General features: G+C 44.0%; 1 protein-coding gene across 6 annotated transcripts in view; it reads right to left on the reverse strand.

The window, feature by feature from the left end:
- UIMC1 (ubiquitin interaction motif containing 1) overlaps window positions 1–19,341 on the reverse strand; it is a 273,520-nt gene that overhangs the window by 156,194 nt on the left and 97,985 nt on the right. For all 6 annotated transcript variants that reach the window (XM_073544992.1, XM_073544993.1, XM_073544991.1 and 3 more), the window contains exons 3-5: window positions 18,443–18,527; window positions 10,696–10,823; window positions 6,116–7,363 (exon numbers count right to left, since the gene is read on the reverse strand). In XM_073544992.1, coding sequence (XP_073401093.1) covers window positions 6,116–7,363; window positions 10,696–10,823; window positions 18,443–18,527 — 1,461 coding nt within the window. The remainder of the gene's footprint in view (window positions 1–6,115; window positions 7,364–10,695; window positions 10,824–18,442; window positions 18,528–19,341) is intronic.

Consider the following 19,341-nt stretch of genomic DNA (forward strand, 5'->3'; position numbering starts at 1 on the left):
GTGCAGATTTTAAGTACACATCAGAAATAAACCAGAAACGTTCCAGAAGTGACCAGAAGGTAAGAGCTACGAATAAACTGTGTTTACCTCTATCTCCCACACTTAGTTTTCCTCCACTAATCCTTACTCTCCTTCACTACCCCCAAACCCAATCACTATCCAAACAAAAGTTTATCTCAACTTCCCTCTTACCGCCCCACCTGACCTAATCTGCAGACCTGCTCCTTAACCGCAGATCCCTCCTACTTAAAGACAAAACAAGTCGGCCACTCTCTTCCCATCTCCTTTTACCTCTCTCTCCTTCTCCTCACTGCTGGAGATCTATATCTCCCAATCCAGAGCTCCTCAGCTAATACCCCCATTAAAGGGGTTGTCTGGTCCAAATCGATAAATCTGGACAGTGCGTGTGGCCTTGCTTCCATACACTTGTATAGAGCGAGATCCGAGCCCTCTACTGGGCCACGCCTACCGAAAAGCCGCATCACTAGCCGGGACAGCCTCACTTAATACAACTGCATGGAGTGAGGACACGTCCACTAGACAGGCTCTGGCCCGGAGTATGTATAACATATACATACCCTCCTGGTCCCGGGTCAGAAATCAGCAAATCCCCACAGCGCACATTGCATGTGCTGGGGGAATTCATAAGTCTACAGTCACAAAGAAGACATGTAGACTTATCAATTTAGACAGGACTGGGGAATGGAGGATAGATAAAGGCTGCATGAGCTAGCCAACAGCCAATATTTGTGGTGCTTTTGGGAGCAGTGGCGTTTGATAGAGAATTATATTCAGAGAAATAGTGCACGGACTTCGATTTGGGAACACAGAACACTATAGGCCGCACTAAACAGATGTGTTTTTAGTGAGCACCTAAAACTTTGTAAGGTGTGGTGCAACTTGGGAGAAGTCTTGCACCTGGGAGTGGGAGGTACGGATTAGTGGGGATGTTAATCGGAAGTCGCTTGCAGAGCATAGAGAGCAGGTAGGCTGATAAACAAAAAAGGGAGGAGATGTAGGGGGTGCAGCACTATGGAGAGCTTTGTGGGTGAGAAGAAAATTTAAATTGGATCCGATAATGTATGGGCAGCCAGTGCAATGACAACTCAGTGCATTCACACTCCTAGTCCTAGCAATAGACATGGTGGAGGAGAGGGTCTTCTTTTTAACAACTGCACCTTCAACCCAATACCACCTCTACCCTCTTTTCGTTTGAAGTGCATTCTGTTCACAAATACTCTCCCTCCAGCCGGCCATCATATACCGGCCCCTGGGCCCGGCCACTGCCATTATTGACCATTTCTCCATGAAAACATTTCCACCAATATTATGGGTTACTTCAACATCCCCACTGACACCCGCCAGCATATAGCCTCCTGCACTTGCTTCATCCTTTAGTCTTACCCAGTGACACTCTGCAGCCACCCACACTGATCACATTAGACCTCATTTTTACCTGCCTCTGCTCCCTATCCAACGTCACCTTTCCTCCTATTTGACCACCAGCTACTCACCTTCTCATCCCTGTCCTCCTCATCTGTCCCCCCAAGACAATCAAATAGTGTACCCCCGCAGAAATCTTGCACATCTAGACACTCACTCTCAGACTATTCTACTGCGGTCCTCTATATCTTCACTCCTCGACAGTGCCATTGTTTTCTACACTACCACTCTCATCAGCTATTGACTCGGTTGCCCCTCTCGTACATGGCAGAGTGCAACAAAGCAATAAACAACCCTGGTACAAAAAGCTTTGGGAAGTGTTAAGGGTTGCAAAGCGGTGCTGGAAGAAAACGCACTTCCCTTCACCGCATTCAAAAAAGCAACTCTCACATTCAAGTTGACCCTGACCTCTGCTAAACAAGACTACTTCAACATCCTTGTATCGTCTTTATCCCACAACCTCAAATTCAAACACCTTTAACCTTCGCTTCCGCCCACCATAGCCCCCCCTCCAATCTTCCCTCATCTCTGCAGAATACTTTGCCACATACTTCAAAAATCAGATTGACCACACAGGTCTTTACTGCACAACCAACACAACCCCTGTGAATAACAGACACTGCCCCTTCTAGATAACCTTCCTCCCAACATAACTGAAGGAGAACTTTTCATCTCCTCTTCAAATCTCATTTCACCACTTGTGCATTTGACCCCATGCCATCCCACTTTCTTTCCATCTTCACCACCACACCTATCCAAGCCCTAACAAATCTCTTCAACCTATCATTAACTTCTGGTACCTTGTCAAACACGCCACAATCACACCTATCCTGAAGAAACCATCTCTCAACCCAACCTCTACGTTCAGCTATCATCCCATATCACTGCTCTCATTCGCCTCCAAACTCCTTGAACAGAATGTCCATACTGAACTTCCCTCTCACACTGCATAGCTCACTCTTTAACGACCTACAGTCTGGCTTCTGTCGCCACCACTCCACCGAATCTGCCCTGACCAAAATTACCAACGACTTCCCACCAAAGCAAACAGAAAATTCTCTATAGCCGACCATAATCTGTTCCTACCATATATCTCCGAACTAATCTCCCAAAATCTCCTAAAGCCTCCGTCACACATAGCGATCTCGCTATCGAGATCGCTACTGAGTCACAAGTTTTGTGACGCAACAGCGATCTCACCAGCGAGATCGCTGTGTGTGACACTTACCAGCGACCGGCTCCCCTGCTGGTTATCGCTGATCGTCCTGGAATGGCCAGGACATTTTTTTGATCGCTGGTCTCGCTGCGCTCGCTTATCGCTGCGTGTCACAGGCGGGAGACCAGCGATCAGTGCGCTGGTAACTAAGGTAAACGTCGCGTTTCTAAGCGGCGCGCAGCACTTAGAAACCTGGTGTGTACCTTAGTTACCAGCGCGCTGGTGCAGGGAGCTGGTAACCAAGGTACACATCGGGTTTCTAAGTGCCGCGCGCTGCTTAGAAACCCGATGTGTACCTTGGTTACCAGCGCGCTGGTAGCTAAGTCCGGTTTCACATTAGCGCTTTTTCAGCGCACGCACGGCCGGGGGTAGCTCCGCCCCCGAGCCGGCTCTCTGCCCGGCGTGCCCGCCCCTTGCTTGTAGCGCCGCCTACTAGCGGACAGCGGCGCCTGCGATCGGCGCACCCTATCTTTAGCATAGGGTGCGCAGATCGTGCGAAGGTCGTGCGCTAGTTGCGCTTTGACCTGCGCTGCGCACTTTTGACGGTGCGCCGTGCGCGCCAAAATCCGAAAAGTTTGATTTTGGCGCGCACGGCGCACCGTCAAAAGTGCGCAGCGCAGGTCAAAGCGCAACTAGCGCACGGCCTGCGCACGATCTGCGCACCCTATGCTAAAGATAGGGTGCGCCGATCGCAGGCGCCGCTGTCCGCTAGTAGGCGGCGCTACAAGCAAGGGGCGGGCACGCCGGGCAGAGAGCCGGCTCGGGGGCGGAGCTACCCCCGGCCGTGCGTGCGCTGAAAAAGCGCTAATGTGAAACCGGCCTAAGGTACACAGTGGGTAACTAAGCGATGTGCGCCGCTTGTAACCCTCCTGTCGCTGATCGCTGGTGAAGCTGCCTGTTTGGCAGCTCACCAGCGATCATGTAGCGACACACCAGCGATCCTGACAAGGTAATATCGTTGTCGGGATCGCTGATGCGTCGCTATGTGTGACTGGGCCCTAACACGCAACATCCGGTCCTTCTAAGACCTCCTTCTCTCCTCTACACTCATAAGTTCCTCACCCAATCGCCTCCACGACCTCTTCCGAGTGTCCCCAAACTGGAATTCTGTGCCTCAACACATCAGTCACCTTCAGACGAAACTTGAAAACCCACCTTTTCAGGAAGGCTTAAAGCCTGCAATGACCCTGCTACCACCTCATCAGCAACGAAGCTGCCGCAAATCCCTTATCCTACAGTCTCTTTTCCCATTATCCCATGGAATCAACGGTGTTCTAAAAATAAATAATAATAATAATGTGTCTGGGAGAGACAGTCACTATGCAGCTGTTTTCAAGACAGTTTCCCAATAATAAAGTGACATGATGTGTACAACAGACACTAATGCTGGCATATGAAACTGCAGTATGGGGATTTTTATCATTACTGCTCATACAAACTGCTAAATCACTACTGAAACGCCAACAGCAGGTAAATAAGAGTCTCAATCACAGTTCCAGCATTTAGATTATGGGGAGTTTACACCAAAATCAGCTTTCAGAAGTGGAGTGACACTTCTCAGTTGCTATCCACACCTTTACTAGTTTCTCCTGCCAAACTCAGGATATCTGCTATCTGGGACATCTTTGTGTAGGCCACTGATAGGACTAAATAGGTACTGCCTTTCACAGCTTTTCAAATGATCCAACAGAGCACTTTGTAAGCATTTTGCCTGATCCATTATACAAGCAGTTTCATGAGTAGCAATATCTATAAGCCTTTTTTTAACAATAAATTTTATTGAATTTTACAGATAAGGTAAATAAAGGAAATCTCAAAACAGACATATGCTTAAGGATACATATAGAAAGAGATACAAACAATTAAACAACAGGGTAAGAGGGCAGAGCGGGGGTGAGCCAAAGGGGGGGGGATGTAATATGTCCAAGTCCAATAAGGCGATTCAACCAGAGTCAGGGGAATCAGGAGTGGTTAGACAAAATACAGGCGTGGTAAAGGGGGCATGTGTGGCATATTCTGCCCAGGAAAGCCATACTGTCTCACATTTACGTACTTTGCAAATATGGCTGATAATTTTTCATTAATCATATACCAGGATAGATGAGTTTTAAACACCAGACAAATCTAGGCTTGTTTTTTTCCAACCTAATGCTATGGTTTGTTTAGCTGTCAAAAATATAAATGTGATGAGGGTTTGAGTGTGACTAGGTACATTGAGGATACGTTTGTTAAGTAAAGCTTCCCAAGGGCTTTTTTTAAGGTATTTGTTATTGAAAAGATCAGGTGGTATACTCTGATCCAAAGTCTGCGTACAATCGAGCATAACCACCATATATGGAACATAGCTCCTGCAGAATTGCACCCGCTAAAGCAATTGGCAACTGCCTTTGGCCACTGTGGCTGGGGTCAGGTACCATCTAGTCAGCACATTATAATTTGTTTCCAGCACTAAGGTGTTTAGTATCCCTCCAGTAGAGGAGGGCCAAATTTGGGACCACTCAGAATCTGATGAGTGGAACCAATATCAGACTCCCAACGGGAAGTACAGCTTAAGCAACGCCTATGCGAGGGGAAGTTAATGTGGGAGTAGAGAAGTGATATAGTACCTGGGGCATGTGGGTTTTGGCGACATCTTTGCTCATAGGGAGTGAAGGTATAAGGTGGAGTGGAGTTTTTTAGTAATTAAATGACAGTTTTTAAGTTGCAGATTGCAAAACACCTCTCCGGGGGAAAATGATATTTCTCTTGCAGAGCTAGAAATGGAATAATTCCATCAACGTTAAAGAGATGGTGGACTCTAATGATCCCTGCGACGATCCATAATTGAAAGCTCCTAAGGGACTCCATACCTGGGGGAAACTGAGGATTATTCCAAAGGGGGGCAACAGGCAAAAATAGCGTGATTAATTGTGAAGAGTGAGTCCCATATCTTGAGGGAATGAGCTATGATAGGATTCGAAATTTGTTTACGTTGAGCTGGGAGGATCCATAGTAAAGCATCGAGGGTACTCTGGTAGCATTCAGGAGCTTCCAATGACAGCACAGGGGTGATTCCCAATAGGCATGATACAAAGTTAATTGGGCTGCCTGATAGTATTTAGAAAGATTGGGATCTCCCAGACCTCGTTTTAAGCGATGTCGATAAAGAGTAGCTCTGTTAACCCTAGGGAGGCCACCCTTCCAAATAAAAGTGTTGACTAATCGCTGGGCTATTTTGAGGTAGTGCAAAGGGACAGGAATTGGAGGGACTCAAAATAGGTAGAGCAATTTGGGGACTATGGTCATCTTAAGCGCCCATACCCAGCCGAGCCAGGAGAGATGCAGTTTCTCCAATGCCTGAAGTAGCAAGCGAATTTTGAGGAGCAAAAAATAAATAAATAAAAGTACCATCACCCTCACTAAAAATTTAATTAACAATGAGATGATTACAACAAAGTAAAATACAAGATCTCCTACCTTTGAGTTATGCTTAGCATTCGGAGATGAAGAGCAATGGTCATTCTCCATGACAGTCTGCATCGGACTCTGATACGTCTTCTGCCTCTTGCTTGACATAGGCTGTGTGTCTTGACTGTCAGAATTATTATCTTGCTCTGGCTCAGCTTCTTCAAGCTTTTGTGTGTCATCTTCAGTTATACTGTCTTGAGTCTCTTCCTGGCTAATGTTGCTTTGAGGGTCCTCTTTAGAATTCTCTTGAGAATTCTCTTGACTTGAAGCTACAAGATGGATTGGTTGCCCATAATCCATCTTATGCAGAAGCTGTCTCTGAGCATTTTTCAAGCTTTTCTGATACACCTCAAGTTGGCAGAGAATGACTTTAGTGTACTCACTAGGATCCACACCCTTCGGACAGAAAGGAACACCCCAGTAATAGTGAACCGTGCCACCATTTTGATTACATTTGTCCAATTTGTCAAAGTATTCAGTGCTATCTATAGACTCATTATCCTCACAGGCTCTCTCTTTGGTTATAGACGAGCTCACAGACTCTTTATGCTTAAAGTCATTTTGACATGAACTTTCTCCTTGGGAAGATGAGGTAGGTAACACAGGAGATAAATCTATCCGGGGACTCTCTGAACAGTGAGGGTGCTGGTCATCTAGATCATCCACTACCCGAGTTGCACTTTCCTGAAATAATCTGCAGGGAATCTGTCTGTGTGAATATGGCAACTTTTTGGGAAACACAGGGCTTAAAGTAACTTCTCTAGCACTTGACAGTTTTACAAAGTCATTCCCGGTACATGGAGACGGCGGACTCTGTAGACATGTTTCTAGGCTTGAAAGTGGATCTTTCCAGTTAGGAGACAAAACCACACTGGGATTTTCCACAATATCTTGACTTAAACGTTGCAAAAGCACACTTAGGCTTTTCTCCTTGCCAATAGATGGAGGCCCATTTTGAAAAACAGGGCTCAAAGCATTATCTTTACCAGGGGACATTTTTATAAAGTCACTACTGGTACATGGAGACAGGGGCACTTGTAGACGGGACTCTATGCATGACACAGGGTCCTTGCAGTTTGGAGACAACACGACACAGGGGCTGTCCACAATATCTTGACTTAAACGTTGTAAAAGCACAACTGGACTTTTTGTCAAGCCTTCGTCGGAATGTCTAGACACTTGAGATAAATGTGGTTCTTCTTTACTTGAAGAAGTTTCATTGGCGGCACTAATAGGAAAATCGGGAACTTGGCAGCTCTGAAAATAAAACAAAATTTTCTATCACTATATACTAGCTGAACCAGGTTAAATGGGTTTTCTACTTTTGCTAATAAGAGTTGAATCACTGTATAAAGAACCGATACATGACTTCTAATATGTTCCTTTATGTTTAATATCCTCACCACCTTTAAGATTAATGCTTGCAATCAGTGGATTAAAATCTAGTAGTGACAATCCACTGTAAATAAAAGAAGTACACATCAGCACTACAAATCTCTCCCTTGCCATGATAGTTTGCTATACAGGGTGGGCCATTTATATGGATACACCTAAATAAAATGGGAATAGTTGGTGATATCAACTTCCTGTTTGTGGCACATTAGTATATGGGAGGGGGGAAACTTTTCAAGATGGGTGGTGACCATGGCGGCCATTTTGAAGTGACATCAAACTTATTGAGAATTTCACAAAAAGAACAATGGTGTGCTTGGTTTTAACGTACGGTAACTTTATTCTTTCATGAGTTATTTACAAGTTTATGACCACATATAAAATGTGTTCAAAGTGCCCATTGTGTTGGATTGTTAGTGCAACCCTCTTCTCCCACTCTTGACACACTGATAGCAACACCGCAGAAGAAATGCTAGCACAGGCTTCCAGTATACGTTGTTTCAGATGCTGCACATCTCGTATCTTCACAGCATAGACAATTGCCTTCAGATGACCCCAAAGATAAAAGTCTGAGAGGGTCAGATCGGGAGACCTTGGTGGCCATTCAACTGGACCACGACGACCAATCCAATTTCCAGGAAACTGTTCATGTAGGAATGCTCGGAACGGACACCCATAATGTGGTGGTGCACCATCATGTAGGTGCATTCCTACATAAACAGTTTCCTGGAAAGTGGATTGGTCGTTGTGGTCCAGTTGAATGGCCACAAAGGTCTCCCGATCTGACCCCCTTAGACTTTTATCTTTGGGGTCATCTGAAGGCAACTGTCTATGCTGTGAAGATACGAGATGTGCAGCATCTGAAACAACGGATACAGGAAGCCTGTGCTAACATTTCTTCTGCGGTGTTGCTATCAGTGTGTCAAGAGTGGGTGAAAAGGGTTGCATTGACAATCCAACACAATGGGCAGCACTTTGAACACATTTTATAAGTGGTCATAAACGTGTAAATAACTCATGAAAGAATAAAGTTATGTTAAAACCAAGCACACCATTGTTTTTCTTGTGAAACTCTCAATAAGTTTGATGTGTCACATGACCCTCTTCCCATTGAAAAAATTAAGTTGGATCCAAAATCGTCAACTTCAAAATGGCCGCCATGGTCACGACCCATCTTGAAAAGCTTCCCCCCTCCCATATACTAATGTGCCTCAAACAGGAAGTTTCTATCACCAACCATTACCATTTTATTTAGGTGTATCCATAAAAATGGCCCACCCTGTATATTTATCTACACTGATAAATTGTATCCACGTGAAGTCCAGATGTTACACTTGAAACAACCTTTGCCACTTTTCAGTAGTGAGCAGGTGTAGTTTCTTCGGTCATAGAATTGGGGCAGATGTACAGAGCAGAATGGGTCACAATTCTATTTCAGATTGCTCAGAACAAACTGGCAGAGATGATGTGTGGAAGATTTACTATGTGTTTCCACTGATTATGATGCTTTATATGTCTCTCTAGACAGTTTGCAGACATATTCAGAAAAGAAGGTGTGGACAAGCAGAGCCCTCAAATGCACCAAATGTGTTATGACGTATGCTATTCATATGAAGAGGAAAGAATCAACCAAGAAGAGACAAAATTATGCCACAATTTGGGTGTAAAATATTGGGCTAGAGTAAGTTAACCAAGAGTGAGTAATGAAACGAAAAGTGCATAACACTTCCAGCAGAAGTGCCAAATCTATCTCACAGCGTGTGGTACATCTGCCTTCCAGGTCTAGTTTTCACCACTAGTGATCTAAAAGGGAAGGCTCAGGGCTAGACAAACCACTTGATTCCTGAGCACCACTTTTGCCTGCTTATGGCAATTTTTCTTGCAGTGGCACAAGGATTTAAAGGGAATCTGTCACCCAATTTTTGGCCTATAAGCTGCGGCCACAGCCATCAGGGGCTTATCTACAGCATTCTGTAATGCTGTAGATAAGCCCCCGATGTAACCTGAAAGATAAGAAAAATGAGTTTGATTATAATCACCCGGGGATCCGGTCTGATGGGTGTTGTGGTCTGGTCCGGCGCCTCCTATCTTCTAGCGATGACGTCCTCCTTCTTACTTCTGCCGCGGCTCCTGCGCAGGCGTACTTTCTCTGCCCTGTTGAGGGCAGAGTAAAGTACTGCAGTGTGCAGGCGCCGGAAATCTCTGACCTTTCCCTATGAGCCCGTACACTGCTTTGTACCTGCACCCATGTAGGAGCTCCCTGATCAGTCCATAAGGCTGGGTTCACATTACGTTTAACTAGCCCGTTCAACGCATAGCGTTGATGGGCCGGTTAAACGGTATAGCATAACGCGATCAGGTTATGCTATACCCGCTAGCGCAGATGAATCATCTGTGCTAGCAGTGATGGAGCCTCAGACGCTGCAGCCCACGTCCGAGGCTCCGTCACTGAATGACGGCACAACGCGAACGCATGCTGCTTTACGGCATGCGTCGCGATGCGCTCGACAATGGAGGGCAATGGCAGCGTTAACGGACTGCGTTACACCGCGTTATGCAACGGTGTAATGCAGTGCGTCTCACGGACTGCCACAACACAATATGAACCTGGCCTAAGACTGAAAGAGATGGGTCTGACAGAAGACAAATTCATTTTCTCCCTGTCGCCAAGCTTCCTCTAAGGAAGCCAGGCAGGATTTTATCGCCGTTTACCCATAGATTAACCCTCTATTTGTAGGGAAACAGCACTTCTGGACAAGACGGCTTCCTTTTATCAACAGCTCTACAAGTGTATATCTTAGAACATCATTATTCTATAATAAAAAGTGAACAAATAAAAAAGTATATAGTTAAATGGAACTTTTTTTATGGATTCAGTGCGCTGCTTAACATGACACACAGTTACTCGTGCATTGTCATGTTAAGCAGCGCACTGAATCCATAAAAAAAGTTCCATTTAGCTATATGTTTCGGCGGTCACTGGTTTGACCTTTGGATGTGCGACAGCTGACTGATAATTTCATGCGCTATATCTCTCCTATATCAGGTGAGTAGAATTTCAATACGTTTCTTACCCTGTTTATCGGATAAGACCCTATTTGTACTTCTTTCCGTTCCTATAGTGTGAAACCGCAAATAAAAAAGTAAACATTTCCAAAACAGTAACTGCATGTTTAACTTATAAATAGTATACCTACATGGAGACTTTCTTGAATTGCTTTTTTTATTAGTTCATCCTCCTCTTCCTGAGTATACTCTTCTTGCTTTGTCTGCTCCTGCTGACTCATCTCTACTGCCAGCGCCAACTGTTCTTCCTCAGTCATTTCTAAAATGTAAGATATATAACAGCACATCAAAAGTCAGTACGGGAGAATTTCAGGGAGAGAAAAAAAAAAACAACTTAAAGTCTGGTCAAGAACACCCTGGCATTTCCAAACGCTCTTGATTAATTCTATGATCAGGCATATATAAATCAGAAATGAACTATGGTTTATTTAAAACAGGTTTGTGTATTACATGCATTTTTTATATTTTTGGCAATTTTTTCAATATCATGATCTGAATTAAAAAAGAAAATCAGTAATTTAGTAATTTTTCCACTGGCTATTTTGGACTCCCACTTCCTATCCTCCTATGAAGAGTTTTAGGAAGTCTCAATATCATCAAAGGCAGGATTAAAATGACAGACTGACCACTATACACATGTCAATACAGAATACACCATTCACAAAAGGCGATGGTATCGCAGCTGACCCTGCTCCACCGCTTCACAATAACCTGCACACACTCATCAGATGCTTGAATACAAAGGTCTGAGTTAGTCAATTGCTGCTAAAGTATATGTTGATTTCCAGAAACAAGAGGAAATATGCGTCTCAAAAATCATCATCGACCAGTGTGAAAATAGAAAGATATTTATATATATATATATATATATATATATATATATATATATATTTTTTTTAAGTAGCAAAAGCTGTGATAAAGATATAGTATATATACATACATATATACACGCACACTGAGTGTGTGTATATGTATATATATATATATATATATATATATATATATATATATATATATATATAGTGACCACTGTGTCCGCTGGGGGGCGCTGTGTGTGTGTCCCAGGACGAACAGATAGCCTTGTCCAGAGTGGTAACAGGAGCAGGGTGCTAAAGGATCATTATGTATCTCATGGTGGGTGGCCTTGGGATGGAGGCTTGCTTATGTGCTGATCAGCAGAGTTGATCTTTCGTTCAGGGAGAAGTCTCCAGGTAGCTGGTGAGGCGGGCAGGACCAGTTACCTACAAACCCACCCAGGGGGTGTGTTTAAGAACGCTATTGTAAAGTGTGTATGAGTGGTTGAAGGACCTGGGATGAGGTCATAGCCATGTGACCCGGTGGGCGTGGCTACGGACCATATAAGGTGGCCAGGGTAGGTCACATGGGGTGAATGCTGGGACCCAGTTGGTCCGTTGTGGAAGGTCCCGCTGGGAGATGGGGCTTCATTTCCTGACAGCACGTGAATGCTGTGTGTAATGGCTGGAAGTGCCTGATAGTTCCCTGGAGGGAAGGAACGTCTGCAGTTAGCTGAAGCAGCCATGAGGTAAACCCTGATGGGGTGAGATATCTGTGAGGCTGAAGAACCTGTGTGCTGGACATTGCACAACCTGTATGACTACAGGATAAAGCTCTGTCATGGACGCTATGCTGTTTAGATGAACTTTATGTTGCCGGTCATGGTTTATCATGCCTGAATAAACCGCATGGACTGTTATTGTTTTATGGAAAACCCGTGCCGGATCTGATTATTTGGCTGCCAAGCGAGTGTCCCCAACCTTGAATGACAGCGCCACCTTACTATATATATACAGTGGGGAAAAAAAGTATTTAGTCAGTCAGCAATAGTGCAAGTTCCACCACTTAAAAAGATGAGAGGCGTCTGTAATTTACATCATAGGTAGACCTCAACTATGGGAGACAAACTGAGAAAAAAAAATCCAGAAAATCACATTGTCTGTTTTTTTTTCATTTTATTTGCATATTATGGTGGAAAATAAGTATTTATATATTTATATAAGTCAGAAACAAGCAATCAAGATTTCTGGCTCTCACAGACCTGTAACTTCTTCTTTAAGAGTCTCCTCTTTCCTCCACTCATTACCTGTAGTAATGGCACCTGTTTAAACTTGTTATCAGTATAAAAAGACACCTGTGCACACCCTCAAACAGTCTGACTCCAAACTCCACTATGGTGAAGACCAAAGAGCTGTCAAAGGACACCAGAAACAAAATTGTAGCCCTGCACCAGGCTGGGAAGACTGAATCTGCAATAGCCAACCAGCTTGGAGTGAAGAAATCAACTGTGGGAGCAATAATTAGAAAATGGAAGACATACAAGACCACTGATAATCTCCCTCGATCTGGTGCTCCATGCAAAATCCCACCCCGTGGGGTCAGAATGATCACAAGAACGGTGAGCAAAAATCCCAGAACCATGCGGGGGGACCTAGTGAATGAACTGCAGAGAGCTGGGACCAATGTAACAAGGCCTACCATAAGTAACACACTACGCCACCATGGACTCAGATCCTGCAGTGCCAGACGTGTCCCACTGCTTAAGCCTGTACATGTCCGGGCCCGTCTGAAGTTTGCTAGAGAGCATTTGGATGATCCAGAGGAGTTTTGGGAGAATGTCCTATGGTCTGATGAAACCAAACTGGAACTGTTTGGTAGAAACACAACTTGTCGTGTTTGGAGGAAAAAGAATACTGAGTTGCATCCATCAAACACCATACCTACTGTAAAGCATGGTGGTGGAAACATCATGCTTTGGGACTGTTTCTCTGCAAAGGGGCCAGGACGACTGATCCGGGTACATGAAAGAATGAATGGGGCCATGTATCGTGAGATTTTGAGTGCAAACCTCCTTCCATCAGCAAGGGCATTGAAGATGAAACGTGGCTGGGTCTTTCAACATGACAATGATCCAAAGCACACCGCCAGGGCAACGAAGGAGTGGCTTCGTAAGAAGCATTTCAAGGTCCTGGAGTGGCCTAGCCAGTCTCCAGATCTCAACCCTATAGAAAACCTTTGGAGGGAGTTGAAAGTCCGTGTTGCCAAGCGAAAAGCCAAAAACATCACTGCTCTAGAGGAGATCTGCATGGAGGAATGGGCCAACATACCAACAACAGTGTGTGGCAACCTTGTGAAGACTTACAGAAAACGTTTGACCTCTGTCATTGCCAACAAAGGATATATCACAAAGTATTGAGATGAAATTTTGTTTCTGACCAAATACTTATTTTCCACCATAATATGCAAATAAAATGAAAAAAAAAAACAATGTGATTTTCTGTTTTTTTTTTTCCTCAGTTTGTCTCCCATAGTTGAGGTCTACCTATGATGTAAATTACAGACGCCTCTCATCTTTTTAAGTGGTGGAACTTGCACTATTGCTGACTGACTAAATACTTTTTTTCCCGTGTGTGTGTGTGTGTGTGTGTGTGTATATATATATATATGTATGTGTATATATATATATATATATATATATATATATATATATATATATATATATATATATATATACACATATATATACACATATATATATATATATATATATATATACACTCACTGGCCACTTTATTAGGTACACCATGCTAGTAAGGGGTTGGACCCCCTTTTGCCTTCAGAACTGCCTCAATTCTTCGTGGCAGAGATTCAACAAGGTGCTGGAAGCATTCCTCAGAGATTTTGGACCATATTGACATGATGGCATCACACAGTTGGCGCAGATTTGTCGGCTGCACATCCCTGATGCGAATCTCCCGTTCCACCACATCCCAAAGATGCTCTATTGGATTGAGATCTGGTGACTGAGGAGGCCATTTGAGTACAGTGAACTCATTGTCATGTTCAAGAAACCAATCTGAGATGATTCGAGCTTTATGACATGGCGCATTATCCTGCTGAAAGTAGCCATCAGATGTTGGGTACATTGTGGTCATAAAGGGATGGACATGGTCAGCAACAATACTCAGGTAGGCTGTGGCGTTGCAACGATGCTCAATTGGTACCAAGGGGCCCAAAGAGTGCCAAGAAAAAATTCCCCACACCATGACACCACCACCACCAGCCTGAACCGTTGATACAAGGCAGGATGGATCCATGCTTTCATGTTGTTTACGCCAAATTCTGACCCTACCATCCGAATGTCGCAGCAGAAATCGAGACTCATCAGACCAGGCAACGTTTTTCCAATCTTCTACTGTCCAATTTCGATGAGCTTGTGCAAATTGTAGCCTCAGTTTCCTGTTCTTAGCTGAGAGGAGTGGTACCCAGTGTGGTCTTCTGCTGCTGTAGCCCATCTGCCTCAAAGTTCGACGCACTGTGCGTTCAGAGATGCTCTTCTGCCTACCTTGGTTGTAACGGGTGGCAATTTGAGTCACTGTTGCCTTTCTATCAGCTCGAACCAGTATGCCCATTCTCCTCTGACCTCTGGCATCAACAAGGCATTTCCGGCCACAGAACTGCCGCTCACTGGATTTTTTTTCTTTTTCGGACCATTCTCTGTAAACCCTAGAGATGGTTGTGCGTGAAAATCCCAGTAGATCAGCAGTTTCTGAAATACTCAGACCAGCCCTTCTGGCACCAACAATCATGCCACGTTCAAAGGCACTCAAATCACCTTTCTTCCCCATACTGATGCTCGGTTTGAACTGCAGGAGATTGTCTTGACCATGTCTACATGCCTAAATGCACTGAGTTGCCGCCATGTGATTGGCTGATTAGAAATTAAGTCTTAACACACAGTTGGACAGGTGTACCTAATAAAGTGGCCAGTGAGTGTATATATATATACAGTGCCTACAAGTAGTATTCAACCCCCTGCAGATTTAGCAGGTTTACACATTCGGAATTAACTTGGCATTGTGACATTTGGACTGTAGATCAGCCTGGAAGTGTGAAATGCACTGCAGCAAAAAAGAATGTTATTTCTTTGTTTAATTTTTTTTTAAATTGTGAAAAGTTTATTCAGAGGGTCATTTATTATTCAACCCCTCAAACCACCAGAATTCTGTTTGGTTCCCATAAAGTATTAAGAAGTATTTCAGGCACAAAGAACAATGAGCTTCACATGTTTGGATTAATTATCTCTTTTTCCAGCCTTTTCTGACTATTTAAGACCCTCCCCAAACTTGTGAACAGCACTCATACATGGTCAACATGGGAAAGACAAAGGAGCATTCCAAGGCCATCAGAGACAAGATCGTGGAGGGTCACAAGGCTGGCAAGGGGTACAAAACCCTTTCCAAGGAGTTGGGCCTACCTGTCTCCACTGTTGGGAGCATCATCCGGAAGTGGAAGGCTTATGGAACTACTGTTAGCCTTCCACGGCCTGGACAGCCTTTGAAAGTTTCCTCCCGTGCCGAGGCCAGGCTTGTCCGAAGAGTCAAGGCTAACCCAAGGACAACAAGGAAGGAGCTCCGGGAAGATCTCATGGCAGTGGGGACATTGGTTTCAGTCAATACCATAAGTTACGTACTCCACCGCAATGGTCTCCGTTCCAGACGAGCCCGTAAGGTACCTTTACTTTCAAAGCGTCATGTCAAGGCTCGTCTACAGTTTGCTCATGATCACTTGGAGGACTCTGAGACAGACTGGTTCAAGGTTCTCTGGTCTGATGAGACCAAGATCGAGATCTTTGGTGCCAACCACACACGTGACGTTTGGAGACTGGATGGCACTGCATACGACCCCAAGAATACCATCCCTACAGTCAAGCATGGTGGTGGCAGCATCATGCTGTGGGGCTGTTTCTCAGCCAAGGGGCCTGGCCATCTGGTCCGCATCCATGGGAAGATGGATAGCACGGCCTACCTGGAGATTTTGGCCAAGAACCTCCGCTCCTCCATCAAGGATCTTAAGATGGGTCGTCATTTCATCTTCCAACAAGACAACGACCCAAAGCACACAGCCAAGAAAACCAAGGCCTGGTTCAAGAGGGAAAAAATCAAGGTGTTGGAGTGGCCTAGTCAGTCTCCTGACCTTAACCCAATTGAAAACTTGTGGAAGGAGCTCAAGATTAAAGTCCACATGAGACACCCAAAGAACCTAGATAACTTGGAGAAGATCTGCATGGAGGAGTGGGCCAAGATAACTCCAGAGACCTGTGCCGGCCTGATCAGGTCTTATAAAAGACAATTATTAGCTGTAATTGCAAACAAGGGTTATTCCACAAAATATTAAACCTAGGGGTTGAATAATAATTGACCCACACTTTTATGTTTAAAATTTATTAAAATTTAACTGAGCAACATAACTTTTTGGTTTGTAAGATTTATGCATCTGTTAATAAATCCTGCTCTTGTGTGAAGTTTGAAGGCTCTAACTTATTTGCATCTTATCAAACCTGCTAAATCTGCAGGGGGTTGAATACTACTTGTAGGCACTGTATATATATATAGCAAAAGTAAAATAATACATTTTGCACAAAAACCTGATTTAAAGGGAGCCTGTCACTCGCCTCCCCCCCAGGCGGTTTTAAGTACTAGAGCCACCTTGTGCAGCACTAATGCTGCATTCCGTCACGGTGGCTCTTTTACTTAGCGTCCCTTCCACCGCAGAAATAATCGTTTATAAAATTGGTCAGACATACCAGAATTTTGACAGGGGGGCAGGTCTTTCCCCCTCTGACAGATGCCTCGTATCCAACACGCATTTTGTATTTGGTGCCGCCTCCTCTGTGTTCTTTTGAAATGCGGCGCCTGTGCTGTACTATGGTTTCGTGGGCATGGGCAGTTAGCGCTGCCCGACGTGCCCGTGCTCTCAGATCCCATCCTGGCCTTCATATCACGCGGCCGGCCAGAGATCCCGCCCCGCAGTCGCTTATGATTTATTCACACTGCAGGGCTGGGAATCTTGGGCATGCGCAGTAGTTGTCTGCGGCTCTCATGCCCAAGATTCCCTAATTTATAAGCTATTATATCTGCGGTGGAAGGGACGCTAAGTAAAAGAGCCACCTTGACAAAATGCAGCATTAGTGCTGCACAAGGTGGCTCTTTTACTTAAAAACGCCTGTGGGGGGGGTGACAGGTTCCCTTTAAACAATAGGTAATTTTCTCATTAGGAATAAGAGAACCGTGTAGGTATATAATCACAGCCACACAAATCCTCTGATTCATTGCCCATTATGGATCTACTGTACATGTTCACTGAAGAGCAGAATGGGGAGGCTGATCTAAAAGAGAGTATAGAATGCGTACAGGCGATTGTGATACCTGAAAGAAAAAAGGTCAGGATATATTAAAGGTCTTCCATATTCAAAGGGGTGTCCGGTTACAAGTTATCACATATCCGAAGAATAGCAGATAATTACTTGATTGAATGGCTTCCAAGCACTGGGGCCTGCACTGATTGGCAGAATGGGGCACTTATTTCTGTTACAATGGAGCTGCATACAAATGCAAAACCTATGGTGCTGCCGAGCGCTGGGCTCAGCTTCTCCCAGCAGCATGAATGAAGCGGAAGTTAGGAGTCCAACCAGCGAGGCCATCTTGTTAAGAGAATTTAAAAAAAAAAAAATAAAAAAAATCACTGCCATACATAAAAATTCCCCAATTTGCTGTTCGGTGCGGATCCCGAAGCTGGGACACCCACCGATCAGAAAGTTGTTAGCTATGTGGAATATAGGCAATTAGTTGTTTAAACAACACAACCCCTCCAACCCTTCCTTCCCTTTCAGCAAACATCCCACCAACCCCTCCTACTTTGGAGTTTAGATACGTTTGTCCTCTATGATGAATGTTTATGGGGCATCATCTATGAAAAATACGGACCAACACAGCAACTTTTATCTAATGTGTGCGGCCAGTTTACGCCTTTGATGATTGATATTCTACACACAACACTTATTTGTCATCATTGACTCCTTACGTGCAATTTTTCTTTTGACTGGCAAAGGCTTTCGGTTTAGGGGAGGCTTGCGTCTCTTTTTCGGTTTCATACTTTCTTGCAGCTCCTGAAAAAAAAAAAAAAGAAAAGTGATAAAAAAAAATCATCTTTTCAATAGAATAAAAGCCTACAAGGAGAAGAAGAAAGCTATTATTTAGGAAGAATTGTAGCAGTCATAAAGAACAGCACATGTCTGAAGTAAAATACATTTCAGGAAAATAATATTTAAATATGTCACTATGTTTCCATGGCAACCATATAGCTTGCAAAGTTATAAAGCAAACAAGCCACTAAGTCAGGAAATTAATGTATGCAGAACGGAAAAGCCACTACAAGGCCAGCCTGAAATAATGACTGCTGATTACACTATGGAGAGCATTTATGTTCTTGTGCGTCTACCATTATATGCTGCCATTGCCTCAAAACCTAAAGGGTAACTGTACTACCAACAATAATATGCTCTAAATTCATTCTATCTACCCCGGTATCTCTGCAATGTTATGACAGTTATTTGAGGGAAGGAAAAAATATATATTATACATCCTACCAGTTTGTCTTTGGAATGTGGGAGGAAACCAGAGTACCTGGAGGAAACCCACCCAAACACGGGGAGAACATACAAACTCCTTGCAAATGTTGTCCAGCGCTAACCACTGATCCACCGTACTGCATATATATATATATATATATATATATATATATATATATATATATATATATATATATATATATATATATATATATACATATACACACACACACACACATTTATTTTATGATAGTGGGCACCAATCCGCATAAAATTTTAAAAAATTTTTACCCTTCGCCACGACAGCACCCACTTGGAGAGAGGGATCCACCCATAGGAACAGGAAACCTAC

This window comes from Dendrobates tinctorius, unplaced genomic scaffold (assembly GCF_039654945.1).
Source record: "Dendrobates tinctorius isolate UK_male_01 unplaced genomic scaffold, ASM3965494v1 ptg000139l, whole genome shotgun sequence".
Lineage (NCBI taxonomy): Eukaryota > Metazoa > Chordata > Amphibia > Anura > Dendrobatidae > Dendrobates > Dendrobates tinctorius.